The sequence below is a fragment of the Opisthocomus hoazin genome, chromosome 2 (assembly GCF_030867145.1).
Source record: "Opisthocomus hoazin isolate bOpiHoa1 chromosome 2, bOpiHoa1.hap1, whole genome shotgun sequence".
In the NCBI taxonomy this organism is placed as follows: Eukaryota; Metazoa; Chordata; class Aves; order Opisthocomiformes; family Opisthocomidae; genus Opisthocomus; species Opisthocomus hoazin.
This window is the reverse complement of record NC_134415.1, coordinates 31,942,737-31,958,626: the sequence shown is the minus strand read 5'-3', so window position 1 is coordinate 31,958,626 and position 15,890 is coordinate 31,942,737. Positions and strand designations below refer to the sequence as shown.

The 15,890-nt window shown below is 41.2% G+C and overlaps 2 protein-coding genes across 3 annotated transcripts in view; one reads left to right on the top strand and one right to left on the bottom strand.

The window, feature by feature from the left end:
• The window catches only part of NVL (nuclear VCP like), a 43,341-nt gene extending 38,078 nt beyond the window's left edge, over nucleotides 1–5,263 (top strand). The window contains exons 21-22 of one of the 2 annotated variants that reach the window (XM_075413069.1): nucleotides 1,213–1,283; nucleotides 3,220–5,263. In XM_075413069.1, coding sequence (XP_075269184.1) covers nucleotides 1,213–1,255 — 43 coding nt within the window. In that variant the 3' untranslated portion in view covers nucleotides 1,256–1,283; nucleotides 3,220–5,263. The remainder of the gene's footprint in view (nucleotides 1–1,212; nucleotides 1,284–3,219) is intronic. The other variant, XM_075413068.1, reaches the window with a different exon arrangement.
• Nucleotides 5,264–10,316: 5,053 nt separating this feature from the next.
• DEGS1 (delta 4-desaturase, sphingolipid 1) lies at nucleotides 10,317–15,565 on the bottom strand. The gene is made up of 3 exons (XM_075413070.1): nucleotides 15,406–15,565; nucleotides 13,049–13,791; nucleotides 10,317–10,882 (listed from the first exon to the last, which is right to left on the bottom strand). The coding sequence occupies exons 1-3, from the start codon at nucleotides 15,485–15,487 to the stop codon at nucleotides 10,736–10,738; spliced, it is 972 nt and encodes a 323-aa protein (XP_075269185.1). The 5' UTR covers nucleotides 15,488–15,565; the 3' UTR covers nucleotides 10,317–10,735.
• Between the last annotated feature and the right edge of the window lie 325 nt (nucleotides 15,566–15,890).

The following is a 15,890-nucleotide window of genomic DNA, read 5'->3' as shown; positions in this document are numbered from 1 at the left end:
ATGGAGAGAATTCACTGACCTTCTAAACTGTGACCTTATCCCTGAGTGTCCCTCTCTATATTTTTTAAAAGATAGCCAGTGACCCCACATCACCTGCATAGTCTGTAAATCTGATCTTCATATGCAAAGAGTCTATGAGACTTCTTGTTACAGCAGTTAAGACTGAGTGTGGTTTAACAAGTGAGATTAAAGTTTCGTATCTTTCCAGCTGAATTTGAAAAGCAAGATCTAGTCCTTGTTTGATACTTTAAAATTAAGAGGAAAAGGAACCAACTATCCTTCACTCATCTATGTAAACAGGAAAAAAAACAATTTCATATTTGGTGTTTTAAGTACTCATTCTTACTTTAAAGAGATTATACTTGTTGATATACTTCATTATTTTATCATTCATCAATATAATTTTTAATAAAACATTCATACCTACTTTTTCAGACTAAATGGTTTTGTCATCAGAAATCAAAGCAAACTATGTTAATGTAAGTAGCTAAGGTATAGATTACTGACAGCTAAATTCTCCACAGTATCAAGCATTGTGCCTACTTTTATCTCACAATAAGCATGAAGTAGCCTGCCTACCTTCAGTAGGAGGTAAACTACTTTACCTAGCAGTAGGTAAAAGTATGCTTATACCTAGCCATAGCTAATACTCTTCCATTAGTATCACAGACTGTTTCACCTTGACTTTTTCTGATAACTGTGTCCTTAATGATACTGATCTTCCTAGCTGATGAATGCTGTTTTCTCCTTCCATACACTCTATATGGAAGCTTAATATTAAATGTGTATAGAAAATAAAGCCCACAACTAGAAGCAGTAGGACTTGAGGCATTAACTTCCAGAAGGGTTAAGGGACTTGAATTCTAACTAGATTTGATGCAAGCTGCAATTAACTCACCATCTCCGAGAACAAAATTCTCAATCTGCAGGTGGAAACAGTAATACCTAAAATAACTTTCTGAAACAAGTAAGTATTCTTTGGCTTAATGTGCAAGGGATAGAGGGATTAAGATCTTGCCTAAGATCACAGAGGAGGCTACATAAAATACAAGAGTTCAGGTGTTCATAACACTACAGAATTAGGTTCTCATCCAGCTGACTAGCACATGCAGTTAGTTAGGTTTCATGAATGCTGCCTTGAAATACAAGCAACAATCACTTGATTGTCACTTGCCTGCAACTTTAGTAATTAATTATGCTTTGTTCTTTAAGGAGAAATCAAGATTTCCCAAAAACACTTCGAAGAAGCTTTTAGGAAAGTGCAATCTTCAGTATCAAAAAAGGTAAGATAAGCTTCAAATATGTAATTCTTTACTTCCTGGGAAAAGACACTTGTTTTTATGCTGGAGACTGGTGGAATAGTTAAGGTTGCAGGTATACCTGCATGTATTTCAAACTGATGCTATGTGCTTCTGCATTAAACAAACCTGGTGGCTTTTTACAAGGTCAGAAATTAAAGTCTCTCTTTTCAGCTGCAGATGATGCACTGCAGGTAGATGGATTACCATGCTATCAAGGTTAACTTTTAGTATGCCACCTTGGACTTCTTACTGATATTCCCAGATCAGTTACTGACCTGGCCCTAACCTGTTAGGTCTGTGGTATTTTCAGTTAAAAGTCAAGGTCTTTAGAGCACTCCACACCTTGCCACCACCTTTTTCCCCCTCAGATGGATGTGACACCCAAAGATGCTCAACCATTTCTGTTAATGAGCAAAAGACATCATTTTGAGATAGTACATAAAACACACTCTATCATCTTAGTTATTTCTTATCAGTGTTTTAATTATTTGCATTTGTCATGGAAGTTTGTTTTAAAGGTTTCTGAATCACAGAATTGTTAGGGGTTGGAAGGGACCTCTGTGAATCATCTAGTCCAACCGCCCTGCCAAAGCAGGGTCACCTACAGCAGGCTGCACAGGACCTTGTCCTATGAGCTGTTCTTTCTAATGACTGAAAGGAAAACTGTTGAGTCTAATTACTGTAACTGAGAAGTTAATATATGTAGGGATAGTTATTGCTGCAGAGCTTTTAGCTATAGATCTGCGTTCCCAAGAGTGTACTGCAGCCAAAATACCTTAATATATTCATTCTGGACACTAGCCAGACAGAAGTTAACTAGTTAACCATTTCCTTTCATTATTATTGTATGTTGATGGTCAGTGACCTTTTCTAAAATTTAAAAGTGATCTTTGTCTCCAAGACCCTTTAAAGATGGTGCTGGTGGTTGTTTTCTTCCCCTTTGCTAATCATTAAGCAAACTGTTCAGAAGCAACAGCCACAAAAACTTAAAGCATCTGCTCTGACATAGCAATCACTGGTAAGTATTAGGACATACTCCTTCTGGTCCTTAAGAGTTAACCAGAAATGTCATTCTGCATCTCAAAGGCAGCTTAAATATTACGTCTCAGAACCCTGTATTTCAGTTACATCCATCTGAAGGATTTTCAGTTAGGCATTTTGAAATATCTTTTGGAGTGCAAGATACTCATCTCCCATTTCCAGATGCTACTTCCTATCTGCTAGACAAATTGTGTGACAAGAACTCTACACACCTTCCTATGAATACTAGAAAATAAAAAAAGCTGCATCTCACTGATCTAGTGTTTCTAGCTCTTTTCCCCTCCCATACACATTTCTGAGTTCAGTTAACTTGCTTTTGGTTTAATTAGTTGACTGGAGACAAAGTTGTTCTTTAAGCTGGGGACAGACGTCACCTGCTGAAGCCAGTTATTTTAGTGAAAGTTAACATCTCTAAGTATTCTGGTCCTCAAAACTGATTTTGAGTGATTAGTGAAAAGGATTAAGGAACAGCTACAAGTAAGTTAGACTAGCAAAAGATGTTGTCTGTTCATTTTGGCAGACCTAGCATGGGGGAATAAAGTGTCAATTCAGCAACTCCCTTGGTAAAGAGGGCTGTATCTTCTCAGTGAGGCTGTGATCTGAACCCAGCATGGCAACACTAAGTGCAAGAACTCTGCCAAAGGGTTCTGTTAATTACATAGCACTGGTGAATGTCACTGGAGAACCTCATTCATGTGCCAGGGTAGTGGGTTTTTGCCTTATTTGGATTTTTGTTTGTAAATGTTTTAAAATACAGCTAGCAACTTGTATAGCTGGTTTATTTCACTTTATTAAATTATACATAAATTCACTTTTAAACACTGCATAATTTTACCATTGTCTGAAATATTTTTTCCTCTTATTTTGGCACTGTTAGGATCAAATAATGTATGAAGAACTGCATCAGTCACTGTGCAGGTGACACATTTGGACAGTTCCCAGAAGAGACTTATTCTGCATTGGTGGAAAGTTTTGTAATCCCTGTGGCCTGATTTCAAGAGACAGCCTGGAAAGAAGCTGTACTAAATATCTCAACTTTTTAAACTGTACCTGAAAAAAGGTCATAACAACCTGCTGCTCTAAACAATCCTTACTTTAACTATTTCCAGAATAAAAGATACAACACACACTACCTGCTTATCACCATTTACATTTAAAAAATGAATGTTTTAGTGGTAAAGAGCTAATACCATTCTGAGATATTTGGTGCCCTTAATCAGAAGTCCCTCAAGCAGAGAGGCTAACCCTTCAAAGAGTTTACACTGCTCAAATAGCTGTTTGCAACCATAAATGAAAATCACTATGTTTTTCAAGAACAAGGACTCTGGGAGAATCACTGGGAGAGCAGAGCTTTGAAAGTAAACTGGGAAAGTGCTGCACTGTAGGTTATCATATGATTAATTACACCTTTCCCAAATACAGCAACACATTATGATTGTGCCAGCACAGGTTCTCAGAGCTTCTCACAGCTTCCCTTCACCTTATCAAAAGAAGGTATCTACAGATGGCAAGCTTAAAGTTACCTAGAAGGGAGTAAAGTTTGGAAGTCTGAGAAGTGCTATGATATGATAACAGCCATCTAAGAAACATTTGAAACAATAAGTTATTTGTCAAGCTGGTTCTTAATTTTTTTTTAAACAGACAAGTCTGCAACAACAGAAAATATTATATTACAGATTTTTATTTCTTAACTCAAGTGTTTTGATATCCTCTGGAGGAAGGAAAATGTTACCGTTTTAAGAAACAGGCCAAGAGCCTCAAGCTTTTTTTTTTTAAATACAAGTAATTCAGTCTCGGAAAGAGCATCATAACTTTCAGCATGAGCAAACTGGGAAGTGTCTGAGTTAAGACAGAACATTGAAATGTGACAAGATACTGAACAACTAATTTCTGAAACCTACAAGCCTTCATGTATTTTTTTTTTACCACTGTCATCATTCTATAAAGTTCTGTAACAGTTAATCTCAGTTCCTATCTTTGATCAGTCTTATTCCTCTTAAAAGCACAGCAACCATCAGTCAAGGATCGGAACAGGAAATGGATGATTTCTGCTAATAAGACTTTCCACACCAAGTTTGATAACACCAACCTTTAAATAATTTTTAAAGTAATAAAATTCATATATAAAACATACTTTTTATAAGCAATATTTATTCTGTAAGCATACATCCTACTTACTTAAGAGGATGTGACCCTGAACAACCTAACTTCAAGACTGACCTTGCCTTGAGAGAGAACAAGGCCTTACGACTTAGATTCTTCTGTGAGCTGCTGTCTGACAAGATCTTACACATTTTTCCCCAAGGTAAATGTGGAAGGCTATTAAAAAAATCACCAGACTTGTGTTTTAAAAATACTGCCACTCAGCAGCTTGTACTTACCACTGCTGTTTTTGCACAACATGGTGTGCTATTTCCTCCCTCTTCCAGGGAAGCCTAAGACTCGGTGATTCAAGTTGTGGCCCATAAGACTGACAAATGAAGTCCCTGTATATAAAGCAGAAGATGATGTGTCTGCTTGTAATTGTAAATCAGGCTTGGAGCTTTAGGAATTACTTGATTCCCAGAAATCCAAGATGAAGGATCATCATTTTATTTCCCAGTAGTTTCACTTGTGGATGTTCATTACTGTGGGGCAATGCAATTAGGACATATCAGTTAAGTAACTAATTCTAATGTAAAATCATTAGATGTCATGTACAGAGCTATAAAAGAACCACCTATGTTGCATAAACTTTTTCCTGTTTGAGCTCTAAATCTAAAGCCTGAAGTTTTTTTACCACCTTTCTTTAATAGCTTTATAGAAAGCTACAACTGCGTGAAAGCTGTGAACCCTTTTAGTATAGTAACACACTCAATTCACTTGAGTGTCTGGAAGTTGAACAATGAAAAAAAAAGAAGCAGGAGCCCTGTGAAAACAGTATATGCTACCTCAAATACCAATTTTCAAACTGTCAGCTATTTTACCTTTAGATATGGTAATTCTAAAGGCCATCACTGTTTTTATCTGCCTGAGGCATGCAGTGGTTTCAGAACAAATGAACTATATGTAAAAACTTGATCAGGAGTGAAAAAAGTCTCCTAACTGATACAACTTCAGTGATACCATTTAGAAACATTTGTCATACTTTCATGTAAAAAAGGATGTGGCAAGCAAGCCACTCTAAGTTTCAGGTGAAAATAACCACATAAATGATTTCTCTTTTATGGATATATAGGGGAAACTCATGTACCATACTTCAGGATAGCTGCAGTTGATGAGCTTAAAGAGTAAAGTCCCCAAAGCCTTGGCGTATTCACCTAAGGGTATTTCTCCTTTCCTCTTATGATGGCATTATTCCTGTGTAGACATGGAGCAAGGAAGCAAGACAGTCTTGCCTTGCAAGTCTTAAAGAAATACTATTCAAGTAGCAGTAACAACAACAGTATTACTATTCAGGTAGTAATAACAATATAGTCTTGTCAAGAGTTCCAACACAAAACACCCATTTAATATACAAGGTGTGTGATGATCATTCTCCTTCATGTGGTAGTGGAACAGGCAGTGGGGTGCGGGCAAGTTTGAGTTTACAAGAAAATGTAAAGTTGAAAGGCACAAAAAGCCAGAAGCGTCAAATGTCTATATCCTGTTTGCTTACCTTGTCTGGGCTACGTGTAGAGCCAGGAGCAGACAAGGGTAGGCAAACAAACTCATATTAGACCCTTAACACAAGACAGTGCTGTTTCTTGTGGGAAATTCTTCTTAGGCTATAGTACTTATCACTGAAAAAAACTTGGTAAGAGAGAAAATGCAAGATCCCTTGTACTTGTACATAGAAAATGGAAATCACTTTAAGGAACAAGCTTTTTCATGCAAGACAGAGACCACTACTTCATTCTGCATACACAGCTGCTGCCCCTCCTAGCAGGCATGCCTAGAGGAGGTTTTCTCTCTAGTCACTTTGTTTCTGTTGGGGCACAATCAAGAAATTGCTCATCATGCCATTCTTCTCTCTCTTTTCCTAGGCAGCCACATATCTAAATCACAGTAATTCTGTCCCAGAGCATTAGATGCCGACTTCAGCATGGATAGGGGGCTGGGGCAGGGCAGAGAACTGTCAGCAGGGGAAAAAAATGCTGTCTCAATTCTTGGCTACATATGAAACTTTTTCAACATTTTTGTCCTTGCGAAAGTCTTGTATACCACTGCAGCCTTGATTGTGAAATAGAGGAGATGTAGTTGTGTACACAGGCTGACAGGTTGCTTTCCTAAAGGCACATCTACATGATTTTGACACACCTATTTGTCAGATTGTGTCTGCAAGGTCCCAGGAAAACAATCTTGGCAGACCCAGAAGCAGCTCCTGTGCTGTGCCAGTGTGCAAGCTAAAACAGCAGAACTTGCTTTGCCTTAAGTGTTTTGAGACTTTTCCAACTTATTGACCAGAAGCTGTCTTAGACCACTTACCATGCAAGATCATTACCCAAAAGTGACTTTTCTCCTGTTCGTCCAACAGAATCAGTATGACAGCCTGCAAACTATAGCACTGACATTACTCGTTGTTGAACTTCATTAAGGAATAAACAGCTTTAAGTTCTACTGTGGCATGCCACTTCATCTGATAAGACTAAATGCCAAGAAAGCAGAGATGAATCACTGAGCTCATCATCTAACAGTGTCTGCTTACTTACTTGAAGTATGTGTTATGTGCTTGCTGGCTACATTTAAAGCCTTAACCAGAGGAATTTTGAGACACAGAACCATAAGTCTTAACTATTTGTTAACTGACTTCTAGTGCCAGGTAGGAGTCTTGCCCCGGATCTGAAAGTATGGAGCTCTCTGTAGCCAGACAGATGCACCCACTTAACATATGTTAATTGGCCACTGTTGTGGAACAGACAGGTTCAACAGCAAAACAAGAATGCCAGAAGCAAAACTTGTTTTGAAAGAGGAATATACCCACGCCTGTCCTGTGGGAAAACTTATGCCTGTTATGATGAGATTCCAGGACGCAATACTTAACTCCACTTAAGCAGCCTCAAATAACTGGGGGGAGGGGAGGGCAGAGCAGAACAGACACACAGAGGTGTTAAAAGCCACGCAAGGCACTTTATTCTTAAAACTAAGAATTAAGTTACTCTGAAAGCCCTGAAGGGGATTCAGAGCTGTGCACAATTCAACTGCAGCTAAAATACCTGGATGGCATGTTTAACACTGCCAACCCAGAGTCAGCTGTGTTTTGACAGTGAAACCCCTGGCTGATCTCATAAAGGAAAGGTTTGCCAAACTGACAAACTAGTAAGATGCTTTAGTTCCACAAAAAGGAACAAACCCTAACAACCACGTACAAAGGACAAAGTTAACTCATTCCATCTGAACAGATTTATAAAAAAATTATAATTAGGTTAACTGTCAGGGTTCTTAATGGTCTCTAGGTTTAATTTGTACTTCCCAGGTTAGTCAAAGCTCCCTCCAACTTTCAGATGAAGTATTTCAAAAGCTATATTAACCTGTTTCTGCCAGATATATCTTTATAGTATTAATGAAAACTATTCAATTCCTTAAAAACAGTAACTAGATGGTTCATATGTATTTAAAAAAATTTATTTTTTCTTATTTCTATGTCATGCCTTTGGACTAAACACCACATTATGACTTGAGAGAAGTAGTTACTTCTTCAGAATGTATCAAACAAGCCAAGTAGTCCAGCTGGCCTTACTTCCTTTTACCAGTGGTTCAGAAATGCTTCTGTTTTTAGGGATGAAACTAAACTTTACTGCAATGTAGGTTAACTTTCAGATGATCTGCTTCCAGCAAAATCCTTACTACTGAAGTTAGATGTCAAGGCCTCTTGTGTATTACACAGGAATTATATGCCTAAGAATCCTAGTTACAATGCTTGCAAGAATCAGACTGTGGTTTAGATCCAAAATTAAGTCTCACTGGCTCAGATTAACCTAGTCCAGTAAGTGTTCTCCAACAAGTAGCCAGTAGGAGATGTTTCAGAAAGATTAGGGTAAGCATAGATCTGTCCCTCAGAGTTCCTCACTATTCTGCAGCTCTTAAAGGCAAAATGGGATATTTATAATCAGAGCTGGAAGGGAAGATCCCAGTCAGGACACCTTAAAGCAATTATTCGCTATTTTAAACAAGAGAGATGGCAACTTCAGTCCTGTTTAAAAGCAGGAATTCACACTAGCAGTACCCATTGGGAGGACAGTAAGGGGCATCAGTGATTCTATGAAACAGGTAACTAAGCCCAAGAAAGTTAAAGTCTGAGCTCTCACTTACCCTAGATGAATACTTCATAGATAAGCAATTTCTCAGCTTCAGCTTTTAGCTGTAAAACTTTGGAGACACCTTCCATCTTTCATTCAGTTATGGCAAGCCATCAACAAAAAGATTTAATTCCACCACTCAAAGTGTGAAACAGTCATGCAGAAGTGGCTTAAAAAAAACTGTTTTGCAACTCCTTAAACCTTTCAAGTCCTTCAGCCAAAGTCAGTTTTCTTACCAGTAGAAAGGCAAGGCAGTGATTCTTTACAGTACATCTATACCACCACTCAATAGAACAGGTCTTGTATCTGCTTTAAAGATACAAAAAAATTTCTCAAAGTCCTTTAGCATTAGGGGACTAGTCAAAAATTCACCCTGTGAATTCAAGTGCTTTAATCTTTGCTTTTTAATTACATGTAAAAATACCAGATGAAGTGTATTTTGACATTACACTATAGCCTGAGCAATATGCTGGCTAGCTAGCATGTTACTGGCATCATAATGAAGTCACTCTAAGCGGTTGCCACACTTTCATACCATTTCTATTACTTAACCACAGATAAGAGCCCACACTTAAAAAACAAAAATGCATATTAGAAACAGGACCACAATCAAGTGACAGTTAAGATGTACCAACACATTCTTCTTGGGCACTCAGCTTCTTCCAAAAAAGAAAACAAAAAAAAAAACCCCATGAAACCCACAAAATGCAGGAGCTGGAGACATACGAAAAATTAAGTTACTTACAGTAGACCAGCGTAGACAGCAGGCAAGACTTCCACCTTCATCAGATTCCATCTTTCAGGTAAGTGAAGAACCTACCATAGGATCACCATTTGAGATTTAAGGGTGATTTGTAGCCATCTTTGACAGCTTAAAGCCATCATCAATGCATTAGATGACAGAAGGCAGATATACTGCGCTGAGGTATGTGTAGAGATTCATCCTTCAGGGTTCAGCAAGTCTATCCCCTCTCCATTCCCAATTTTAAAACTTCTTAAGCAGGAAGTTTGGTGCCACCACCTGTGCTCTCTCACCACATCTTAATATGAAAGACATACCAATGTTTATGTAGGGTACCGTAGGTTTAGGAAAAAAACCCAAGGCCATTTAGCAACCCTTTTCTGTGTACACAAATGACTAACATGCTTAATAGGCAGAGCTGTTAGGAGTTGTAGCTAGCCTTGTTTGCCAGAACAGTATCTGCTTCAACTGGTTCACTTTCACATACAAGCCAAAACTCCAAGCGAGTGTAAATATTAGTTAGCATTTAAAACCATGGTAACAGTAGAACCAACTAGGACAAGCCTAATAATTTTTCTCTGCAGATCAGAAAAACCCCTAACGAACAGGATTTTTCCAATACTAAAAACCTAACTGGTTATATTAAGTTACCTAGTAGCTTACACAATATGATTCCAAGTGCTAGCTGCTCAAGCCATATGCTCACCCAAGCGGCTTAGGCAGTAGGTGAAGACCCACAAAGGCAGAAATACACTTGAATTCCCCACTTTTACAAGGAAGTCACACAGGCCACCTCAAACGTGCCAATTTCATCCTGATAAGACTGCTCCTTTAAGGTACTTTCAGTAGGAAAAGGTAGAACTTTAAAAGCGGTGCTTCAAATGACGTTACATATTTAAACAAAAGCAGACTTAACATTTCCGTGCAAATTTAGTTCTTCCACCCATAAATTAGGCAACAGGTTCAACAGAAGGCTTAAGTTAACAAATCATGTTAGTTTAGAATTAACAGGGAAGTACAGCATTTTAACACCACAGTCATCTAAATAGCATGTTGCGGGCAGTGTACTACATTGAGAACTTTTAAAATACTAAGAGTCAGACAGATGTTTTATATAGATTTAACACCTGCCAAAGTAAATTTTGTAACAAAGTGATTTAGCATTATGCATATAACACTGATCCTTAGGCAAACAGAAACATTAAACCAATGAATCCGAGGACTGCGAGGAATGTTATAGCCAGTAGGAGTCTGCTACAAAATCCTTAAGGATGCATTGCTGTGTTGCTGTAGATCTTAATTCAGGACACTGGTGAACATCTTTAGCAAGAGACCTTACACCAGCTACTTCTAAAGCAAGCAGACATTTCAAAGTTTTTTTGGTTGCCAGAAATTTAATCTTGCTTCACTTCACCCTTTAATTGCCTTTTCATGCGTGAATATGGGCTGATTGTGTCATCCATTACGAAGTCATACAGTACTTTTATCCAAGAGTTATATTGTGGCAGGTTGTCATAGTATTCAGCTGCTATTTTCTTCACCTAAAGAAGAGATACAAGGTTTATTTACTATTTGTATTGGCACCAATTGTGACAACTTTACAATCCTCAACCTGTAACAATGCAGAGCAGTAGAGGTTTCATTTTAGACATCAGAGTCTACAGGAAAGGCTACTAGGGCCACAACATGAAAGTTTCTGGAAGGAAAAAGCAAGTCCCTGGTTGTTAAGTAAACTTCATGTGAAACTTTTCATATTGAAGCTAACCAGAACAAACTTTGCTAACACTGTGAAGTCTGTTTACTGTGCTACCTATGGAACGATGCAGCTTGCCAAAGCAAGCAGTAAGGTTGCTAGTGGAAGCAGGTGACTCAGTTCAGTGCTGACTAACAGGCATACAAGTATCACTAAAAAGGATGTTGTAAGTTCTAGGAAGAGATGATTAACACAGCTATTTATATGTAGTTTCAAACATCAGCACTCAGAAGAAAGACCTTATTTCTGAGGAACGTCTAATTTCTGAAGACAGACATTAAAGAATGAATATAAACTGCTTACAAAGACTTTATTCTCAGATGTACATGCTGACTAGACCACTGTTCTACACTATGAGAGATGGAGTTTCAGTTAGATATCCTTAGTAATATTTAAGGCAAATCACTTAAAGCCTTAAAAACCTCAACAGAACAAAACTGATTTTTCACTAAATTCCATAGCTTTAGACAGAAAAATATTAATCTGTATAAGCAGCAAACAAACCCAAGATACTTTCATGCTTGATTTGGAGCTGAAGATTGTTTTGATCCGTTACCACACCTACAGAATAGTGCATCTAGCCAGCATGCTTTTATTCAACAGTAATTATTCTTGGCTCACCAGTGTCCCAGCTGCAATCCAGTGTTCCATACTTCAGTGATCTTTCGCACACAATACAGCACAGTCCAGTCCAATCAAGTTAACTACACTGTTCTAAAAGAAGGCTTTGTTTTCTTATCAGAGTTGTGGATTAAGAGTCCTGTAGCAAAGCCGGGTATTTACCTCTGCGATTGAAGACTTGGAAAAAAAATAATTCCCTATTTACAACTGAATTACTGGTGCAAGCAGCAAAATGCTGGTTCACCAGCACAAATCTAGGTATCAAAGGTGAGTTAAAGCAACTTGAGCTGTATTTAAAAGATGAAGTCTATGAATAAAAGAACTAATATGTCTTTTTCCAAAACAGCAAAAAAAACTTAAAAAATCTCAGCAAACTAATTACAGAATTTAACTGCCCTGCTAAAGAAGTATTGGAGTAGTTACTTCATCTACAGTTCCACCACTGGCAACAGAAATAACAATCCAGTTTAGACTCCAAACACACACACAAGCTTACGAGGTCTTGCTAATACCAAGTACAGTAACAAAGCTTCAAGACCAACACCACAGATGCTGTCAAACTGCAGATTTAGTGTCTGATAACAAACACTTTTCTGGGAGCTTCAGTTCTCATGCTGCAATTGGGAAACGTATACAATGAGACTTAAGCTCCTGCTTAAAGGAAACAGCAAAGATTGAAATGGAGAGAAACCAGTTTGAAAACTCACATCTGCTACTCATGCAGTTGTGACAGGTCTAAGTCTTAGCTTTGAAGGCTTAATTATGCCACTGTACAGCTGATACTTATTTAGGGTTCAAAGGCTGTCACTGGAGGAAACTCAGCTGCTCTAAAATAGAAAGCTATTAAGCATTTGTCAACAGTACCTCAAACCTGTCTCTCTTCCTCAAAGAATGTCAGTGCTGGAAGAGACTGAAGGATAACCATGCATACAATACTGTCCTTAGGATTTCAGACAGAGCTGACAAGTCTCTGAAGTTATCTGCAATTTAACTAGTATTCTGCATACTTATAAACTGAAGAAATTAGAAGACTGGTTGTAATTACAGAAAAATAAGTTAGCTCAAAGCCTAAGACATGCTTTTCCTCTCCTTTTATAAAAGGAGCTTGAGCAGCCCGCACATTGGGAACTTGTTCAGGACACCACTAAAACGGTCAGTAATCACCCCCTTCATCACCCAACTTAGAAACTGTTCAGTGAGGGAGGGGGGGTTGTTTTCTTTTTTTTTCCAAACTCCCAACTTTTGTTCTTGTAATTATCAGTGTTCTACGTGATTTTCTAGTTAAAGTAGGGCTTATTTTAAGAAAAAGTAATAACCTTGGAAGTAAACTTACCAGTGGAAGGCTCTTGCCAGGAATATTGGGGAAGTCGTGATGTTCATTGTGATAGCCAACATTAAAAGTGAGCAAATTAAGTGGCCCATAGTAGGAATAAGTCTCATGTCCTTTTAAAAACATGTAGTGTTCAGCTATGAAGTGCCCTGAAATTGGATGCAACCCCAGTCCAAGTAATGAACCAGCAAGCATGTAAAAAGTGGATTTGACTCCCCATAAATAATATATCACAACATCAAAGGAAAGCTGAGCCAACAAATTGATTATTTCAAGTCGAGTAATGGGTTTAGGATTGATGCAGAGAGGTCTAATCGCATAGAAAAAAGGCTGAAGAACAATCCACATGAACTTCCTAAAACGGGTGCAGAAAAACCAGCCTTCAAAGTTGGTTGGAATGTCCACATCAATTCCATCACCTCCTAAGTAACGATGATGATCCATGTGGTATCTCTTGAAGGATATGGAGTACGGGACACCCAGAGGGAGGTTGGCAAATATTCCAAACCATCGATTCCACATGGCTTTGCTGTTGCCAAAGGCACTATTGTGAGAGATCTCATGAATAGCCAAAGTCATGGAGTGGCTAATACAGCTTCCAAAAACATACGCCCAGAAGATTACCCATTTCCAGTCCAAGTCTTTAACTAGGTAAAATGCAGTCAACTGCGCAAGAACCATCAGCACAGCCACCCAGATCAAGTTGTAGTCTGGCTTCATCAACGCTTTTATCTCTGGATGTTTAGCTAGATAGGAAAGAATTAAACAAAAAGGAATTACTTAGAAGCCCTCCTCACAGCCACTGATCTCAATTAGATTACAAAAGCAAATACAGTAATTTCCTCCTGATACTATGAAAAGCCGGAGTTGAAGACTCAATAGTCAGAGGGCTATTAAGCAGGTATTCTTTATTGCGGCGCCGGGCACACGGGGGATCTCTCCTCCAAACGCGCACGCCAAACACCCTGTCATTTCAGGTTAAATACAATCACAATGCACATATTCATTATATTTCTGAGAAATGCTTAGCATATTCATGACTTTTCCAAGAACGAATTAGCATATGTTAGTATCTTTCACACATGTCTGTTAGCATCCTCGGGTGGTCTTTGAGGGTCGCAAAATGAAGGCTTATACTCGTCATCACAGTGTCCGCTGGTTGACCTTTGTTTCTGCGCAGACTCAGTTCCCAGATTACGTATACCGTGTCCTTCCAGGTTGTTTTGCTCCGGTCTTGTTGCCCTCTTGGTGCCTCTATCTCTGTAGCTTGGTACATCTGCCCTCCCAAGGCTGAGCTGTCTGGGGTAGAATTATTTAGGAGCCTCTCTATCTTAGAGCTTTCATGTCTTCTCAAAACAGCAAGTCAAGTTTGTCTAAGTAGTGTTATTGAGGGGCCTCTTTATCTTAAAGCTTTCCTGTCTTCTCAAAACAGCAAGGATCTAGTTTAGTTTAATTACAATCACTCTGTTAAGGGGAAATTTTACATTTACAGGTATCACTCCCTCCCAATAAGGATTTGTCTGCAAAGGCAATGAAAACGCACCACCGTTCCACTTGTGACAGTTATTGCTATGTTGAATCCTTTAGAATTGGATAGTTTTCACATTTTTCTGTTGCTCAGCAACCAGACATGTATATGGCAAACACCAGTACCACCTCCGGCCTGCCCAGGAAGGAAACGGCTTTGAACCGACAACCCACCAGAAAGGCTCAGCTGAGCTCAAGTCCGACTCGGGCGTCGCCTCACTCCGAGCAGTGGTTATTTACCACCGGCACCGGGGGCCACTGTGAGCTCCCCGGGCAGAACGCGACCCTTTCACACCGACCCGCAGACTCCTCAGCGACCCCTCAGCGCGCTCCCCGCCCGCACCAAGGGCCTTGCGGAAGGGGGCAGCGCCGGGGAGCGGCCCGCAGCCCCGCGGGGAGGTGGGACCGCGCCACGCTCGCTTCGCGGCTCAAAATGGAAGCCTGGGCCGCCCCCACGTTGCGGGGCTGGGGTTCTGCCCCCGCAGGCTGCAGGCCGCGCCCCCGCTCCTTCCCTCCCCCGCCAGCGCCGCCAAGGCGGCGGCTCCCGCCTCCCGCCTCCACGTCGGCGGCCAGCGCCGCTCCCCTCACGCGGGCCCTCACCGACTTCTTCGGCCCCGGCCGGCCAGCCGCCCGCCCGCACCCCCCCCCCCCCCCCGCCGGGAACCCCTCACGGCTGGCGCCGAGGGACGGGCCCTCCGCCGCTGCGCCTTCCCCGCGGCGCCCCCCGGCGCAGGCAGCTGGCAGCCATTTTGTGGGGGTCCCCCCCCCGCCCGCTCAGCCCCGCCACGCAGCCGGCGGCAAGGAGCGGCGGCACCGCCACCCCTCCTCCTCACCCAGGATCTCCTTGCGGCGGTCGGCGTGAGGCTGGTCTGTGTAGACCCACTCGAAGTCCTCCCTAGCGACAGTGTTCCCCATCCCGGCAGCGCTTCGCCCAGCTCCCCCTCCGCACTCAGCTCCAGTCCTCCGCGCCCCCCCGGCACCGCGCTTTATAGCGCCGCGAAGACGGCTCGGCGGGCGTCCCGCCCATCACGCGTCCTCTCTCCTCATTGGCTACTGCCCGCTGTCAGGGCTGACAGGCCCCGCCCCCCTCCGGAGCTCCTCGCCCCCCGCCCCTCGGCGCGGGCCTGGCCGGGCGGGCCGAGGCGTCCGGCGAAGCTGTCGCCTGAGGGGCCGGGTGGCAGCCGCCGATCCCTCCGCCTCTGGCGGGCGGGGCCGCGCTGCTGCCCAGCGGTGCGGCGGCCTGGGGGGAAAGCGCGGGCCACCCGCCCCTCAGCCCCCGCTGCCGCCGGAGGGAAGTCGTGTGTGTGTCGCTCTTCCC

What these genes read in the sequence shown, in the direction of transcription:
- DEGS1 (XM_075413070.1), bottom strand. Translation starts at nt 15,487, where the DNA reads ATGGGGAACACTGTCGCTAGGGAGGACTTCGAGTGGGTCTACACAGAC. An exon ending in CCGCCGCAAGGAGATCCTGG is followed by an intron (nt 13,792 to 15,405) that starts GTGAGGAGGAGG and finishes TTTCCTATCTAG; the next exon opens with CTAAACATCCAGAGATAAAA. An exon ending in CTGGCAAGAGCCTTCCACTG is followed by an intron (nt 10,883 to 13,048) that starts GTAAGTTTACTT and finishes TCTCTTCTTTAG; the next exon opens with GTGAAGAAAATAGCAGCTGA.